The sequence below is a fragment of the Diospyros lotus genome, chromosome 13 (genome assembly GCF_014633365.1).
Source record: "Diospyros lotus cultivar Yz01 chromosome 13, ASM1463336v1, whole genome shotgun sequence".
NCBI classification, from domain to species: Eukaryota; Viridiplantae; Streptophyta; class Magnoliopsida; order Ericales; family Ebenaceae; genus Diospyros; species Diospyros lotus.
The window spans coordinates 27,513,758-27,519,321 of record NC_068350.1 but is presented as its reverse complement, the minus strand read 5'-3'; the positions used below and the strand labels follow the sequence as shown (position 1 = coordinate 27,519,321).

The following is a 5,564-nucleotide window of genomic DNA, read 5'->3' as shown; positions in this document are numbered from 1 at the left end:
ATTGCCTCCATGTATTGCCCATGAGATATATGCCGAGATTTTTCTCGTGATGCAGTTCTTACGCTTATGGATGTGAATGATGGATTGTATGCCCCAACAAGCCCTATTTTTAGGTTGCTCCTGTTTTGGTTTTGCTATTTTTTTTGCTGGATTTCAGAAAATATTTCTGAAGCTCTGTTGCAATTCTCAAAGCTTGGCCTTGATTCCAGCTGTTTTTTTTTTTTTTTTCCTGCATGTTTGTGTGGCATTGTCCCAGTTGTGTTGTAGGTTGTTTAAGGTCTTAGTTTGTTGTTACTGAAGTTTATCTAGGGTTGTGGCTTGAGCTAGTCTCAATGCATCTACCATCCCCCGGTAAGTTTCTCTCTTTCCTGGATAAACTTACCCATCCCCCGGTAAGTTTATCTAGGATTGTGTTTCAGGTTGTCATTAGTTAGTTCATTATCGCCTTCATTTTAGGTTCATCTCTTGTGGTTCTTATAGTTCGGATTGGATGGCAGTAAGCTATTGGAAATTTTCTGTTGCTTCTCCTACAACCTGTTAAGTTTGAGATCCTTGTATTCTTCTCATATTTTGACGGATCCTATGGTTAATTGGCACCTCCCAGGACCCTTTCATTATAAAGCCACTAGTTAGTCAAGCTACTCTTTATCAATGTTATTTTACTTGGGAAAAGAAACAAAACCACATATTCCCTTGATGGAACCCTGGATCCCTTGGCGGACATCATCGTATGCATCACAACTTGTAACAGAAAGTACAATTAATATGATATTGTACTCGTGGTACGGTCACACAATCTCATGTAATTATTTTACAGCCCTCGCCTAGCCTGTGGTTATCTCTTTTCAGAACGAAGACAATGAATGTAAAGGACAATTCTAGTAGATAAAATAAGGCGAAAGAAAAGAATTATGTTGGAAAAGAGGAGCGTCCATGTCTCAAGCACATAAAATATTGACTTGTTTGGGGTATATAACAGAGGCTCATAGGCGTGTTGTCGGAATTTTTCCCATCTCCCAATGCATATATAACAAAAGTAATGGTTTAATTGTCAATGGAATGGATCATTCATGACATGAAAGCCAGTCTCTTCTGCAAATAACGCTGGACGACGAAGAAGGCTGACACCACTTTGAAGATTTTAAGGTTATTAGTTCTCCTTTATTTTATATATGTATGTATTTTTCATTGCTACTCCACGCAGTTTGTTTGTTATTTTTAATCATTTATAAGTCTCTCTCACAGTTGTTCAATATCCCTTCCTCATTTTACAACCCTCCCTAGCTAGCTAGCTAGCGCTACCTAGTTTTACTCCCTCTCCCTATCTCTCTGTGTGGGTGGCACAGTCCATCGATCCGCAATGAATGAATCTCTTGAAATTGAGTGCGTCGAGCATACGGCAGCAGATGAGGCAAGAAGCGAAGAAGAGAGAAAGCAAACAGCAGATAATTCATTCTTCCGCAGTCATGTCCGGCGGTTTCCGGCGGGCGAGGTACCCTCCTCCCCCCCCTCTCTCTATCAGTTCTCTCGCAACAAAGTGGTTATTACTTTTTTAGAGATGGGTATGAGAAACTTCTATATAATTCCCATAAATTTTGGGCATTAATGTTTTCGTTTTTTTCTTTTCCAAATATAATTACTATGCATAACATGTTAGCTCATTAGCCAAAAAATAAAAAGATAGTTATTAGATATAGTAGCAAGTATTCACTAGTTACAACTAAACTAAATATATATTATTAAGCCAACTAAACTTTCATTTCTTTTCGGTGTATGAGAAATAAAAGGGTGTCAAAAGATCCGAACACAATTTTAAAGAGAGGAACCCATAACTTCAATTTTGTAATGAAATGTTAGTTACTTACTACGTGAGTCACATTTAAAGAATTAGGTAAAATAGTTCAATTAAGAACATAGAAATAACTAGTCAAGTAAACTCTATTTGATTGGAAAAATGTTATCTAATAGACTGAACTTTTATACAGAAAAAAATTATATGATACTGTAGCAATGATATTTTTATGGATTATTTTCTTTTGATGAATGTTAATAAGTACATTGCCTTACAATAACAACAATTCCTAGTCTCAAATGTAAGTTGTCTATATGAACTTAAACTTTTAACATTTTTATCCTCGGTCAAGTTAAAGTGTTATTGAATAAATGTTTTTTTGGGTCTTTCTCTCTTCTCTTTAGCTAAAACTATCTTCCGTTTCATTAACTTGTCTATCACGTACAGTTTTTGATATTTTTTTTACATATTCAAATCATTATAATTGGGTCTTCCATATCGATTTTATCTTTATTAATAGATGCTATATTGTAATATGACTAGATACAATATCATTTGTTATTTTGTCTTCTTTTTTTTTTATCACAAATACATAGAATTCTTATCTTCTCACTTTCCGTGAATAAAAAAATTATGTATGCAGAAACCCCGGTACCCTTTTCCTAAAAAGATCCAAACAATTTAAAATTAACCCGCCAGTTTGACAACTAATATGTGTAGTTAATTAACACCATATATATATATATATTGATAGTCTGTGGGATGATATGTTTCGTACCACTTAGAATTTCTGGATAGTAGGCTTTTACACGTTAAAAGCCTTGCGTTAACATAAGTTTATGTAGCCTTTATTCTGCAGTAGCAGTTCAGAGTTGTAATTTAGGAACAATCGAGCTTCAAATGACAAAGGGACCATTAACTTTACCTTCTTTTTCAAGCATGCTTATGCTAGTGGTGCCCTTAAAATCTTTCTTTAGGGCCTTGTACGTACCCTTAATGTCTTAAAATAAACTTGGATCAGCACGCAGATAGCTGTAATTAAACGCACACTTGAGTTGGACAGTGGTCCAGTTTCTGTTGGGTTAATTCTTCTGAGTACAGATATTATATACAAATTCTATATAAATTTTTAATTGTTCGTATATGGTTAGCCGCCTTAGTCAATTTATGGAGCACTTGATAAAATCTGAAACCATTTCTTAACAAAGCAGTAGGTCCCTGGAAATTATTAAGGGGCACTGTGACCATTTACCCGTTTTTTTGTATTTGAATTTGTAGGTCCTTAGCTTTACTTTTTAGGTTGCATTTGGAAGAATATAGGAATATTATTCTATTTATTGGATTCAAATCATAAACCAAAAAAAAAGAAAATTACTGATATATATATATATATACTTGGAAGAATATAGGAATATTTTATTTTCATTATTTTCTTTCCATAAATTACTGATTCCAAAACATTGGAGTAGATTTTTTATTTCTTCCCATTCCCTGCCTACTGAAATCAAAGCGAGTGTAACACAAATTGTCAAGGTCGTGTGCCCAGACGGCTTCTTCGGAAATTAAGTATTAATCGGAGGACTATTTTTAATTTCTGATTGCTTTTTCGTCTCTTTCTCTGCCAAAATCGAAGATAATGAAGGAAAATTAAATCTCAGTTTCTCTGTAATTTCTTTAGCAATGGCCATGGCTTCTCTTTCCTAACGAACATAATTACTGCAGGTGGCTGAAGAGCTCAAAATTCTGGCCAAAACCGCATGCCCCATAATGTTGACAACCTTGCTTATATACTCCAAATCCATAATTTCCATGCTCTTCTTGGGCCGCATGGGGAACATGGAGCTCGCCGGAGGCACCCTTGGAATTGGATTTGCCAACATCACAGGCTTCTCCGTCATGAAAGGCCTCGCCGTGGCAATGGACTCAATCTGCTCCCAAGCCTATGGGGCCAAGCGGTGGTCAGTTCTCAGCCAAACATACCTCAAAACCTTCCTGCTCCTCTTGTCCGTCTCTGTTCCCATCTCCGTCCTGTGGCTAAACGTCGAAACCGTCTTCCTCCGGCTCGGTCAGGACCGGGTTATCACCCAAGTCGCCAAGGTTTACCTCTTCTTCTCCCTTCCGGAGCTTCTTTCCCAAGCCCACCTCCTCCCTCTCCGCTCATTCCTCAGAACCCAGAGCCTCAACTCGCCGGGCACCGTTGTCGCGACGTGTGCTACGATCCTCCACCTCCCCATCAACTTCTTGCTAGTCAGGTACCTCAATCTGGGAGTCAAAGGCGTTGCCTTGAGCTCGGTTTGTTACTCCTTCAACATGAACATCGGCTTGCTGATATACACTTTTTTGTCAAGAGTGGCACTCAAGCCATGGGTGGGTGCAACCCTGATTTCTACGCTTCAAGGGTGGTGGCCGCTGCTGAGCCTGGCTCTGCCCAGTGTTTGCTCGGTTTGCCTGGAATGGTGGTGGTACGAGATCATATTGTTCATTGGCGGGCTGCTAGACAACCCGCAATCCACCGTCGGAGCAACGGGGGTTTTGATTCAGACAACCGGCGCCATATACTCAGTCTCCTATGCACTGAGCTTGGGCATTTCGCAGCGGGTCGGGCACGAGCTCGGGGCCGGAGAAGCAGCCCGCGCGCAGAGAGCCGCTATAATTGGGATGAGCATCGGCCTGGCCTACGGCCTCGCTGCCTTCGGTTCCTCTTTAGCTTTAAGATCGGTGTGGGGGAAGATGTACACCGATGATCCACAGACTCTCGCTTTGATCTCAAAGGCTCTGCCAGTGCTGGGACTGGCGGAGGTTGGAAATGCTCCGCAGACGGCGGCGTGCGGCGTTCTCATGGGGTCTGCTCGGCCGAAGCTTGGCGTCCGGGTGAATTTAGCGTCGTTTTACCTGGTGGGGCTGCCTGTTTCAGTGGTGCTAGCATTCACTCTGAAGATGGGTTTCTGGGGGCTCTGGTGGGGGCTGGTTGCAGCTCAATATACGTGTGTGTCGATGATGATGTATGTTTTGTACCAAACTGACTGGAGGTTTCAGGCGAAAAGGGCGGAGGAGCTGACTCTGGCAGCCGGAGAGGAGGATGTGGGTACCAATCTGGTGACAGAATCGTAGCTCCGGCTGGGCATGCACAATTCAATGTAAATCTTCATATCATTCTTTTCCTCATTCTGTTGGGGATGGTATACCTAGCAGGCTAGCACAAATTTGTAATCCACAGCTTTTCCATGAACAGCGTGTGTTATTAATTATCATTTAATTTAATTTAATTTATACACTTACATTATTATACCAACTCACTTAATAGTTATAAAAGTATAGGGGTGAATTATGCCGGCCCGTAGTGACCCTTTTACTTTTCACTTCCTAACAAATTGGTCATTTCACTTTAATTTTTGTTATTATAATTACTAAACTTTGATTTCTGTTATAATTTAATCTCCTTTTTAAATTCTCATAAATTTTATTATCGAAAAGGTAACCTAGCATACATTAATAAAAATTCTAAAATTACTTAATTATAAGATTTAGGTTAATTTTAAAAACATTTCAATGTCATAATATTGGCCCCCCAGCCCAAGGCTACCAGAGCTCCAGCCCAAGGCCCACAATTGAGGGGGGCCCAATTTTTTTCTAAGCTATCTGTATATGTGTATAAAAAACTGAAAAAAAAATTAACAAAAGAAACCTTATCAAAAAAAATTTCATTGCTATTTTTATTTAGTAGATACATGTGATGATTAATTTTACTTCGATTAATTATGGAGGATGAAAG

General features: G+C 39.2%; 1 protein-coding gene across 1 annotated transcript; it reads left to right on the top strand.

The window, feature by feature from the left end:
• Positions 1-1,360: 1,360 nt before the first annotated feature.
• LOC127788165 (protein DETOXIFICATION 53-like) lies at positions 1,361-5,019 on the top strand. The gene is made up of 2 exons (XM_052316278.1): positions 1,361-1,492; positions 3,515-5,019. Exons 1-2 carry the CDS (start codon positions 1,361-1,363, stop codon positions 4,901-4,903), a joined length of 1,521 nt encoding a protein of 506 aa, XP_052172238.1. The 3' UTR covers positions 4,904-5,019.
• The last annotated feature ends 545 nt before the right edge of the window (positions 5,020-5,564 follow it).

Excerpts from the sequence above, each read along its gene's own strand:
- LOC127788165 (XM_052316278.1), top strand. The coding sequence starts at position 1,361 with ATGAATGAATCTCTTGAAATTGAGTGCGTCGAGCATACGGCAGCAGAT. Across the intron at positions 1,493-3,514 it reads GGCGGTTTCCGGCGGGCGAG|GTGGCTGAAGAGCTCAAAAT; the intron begins GTACCCTCCTCC and ends TAATTACTGCAG.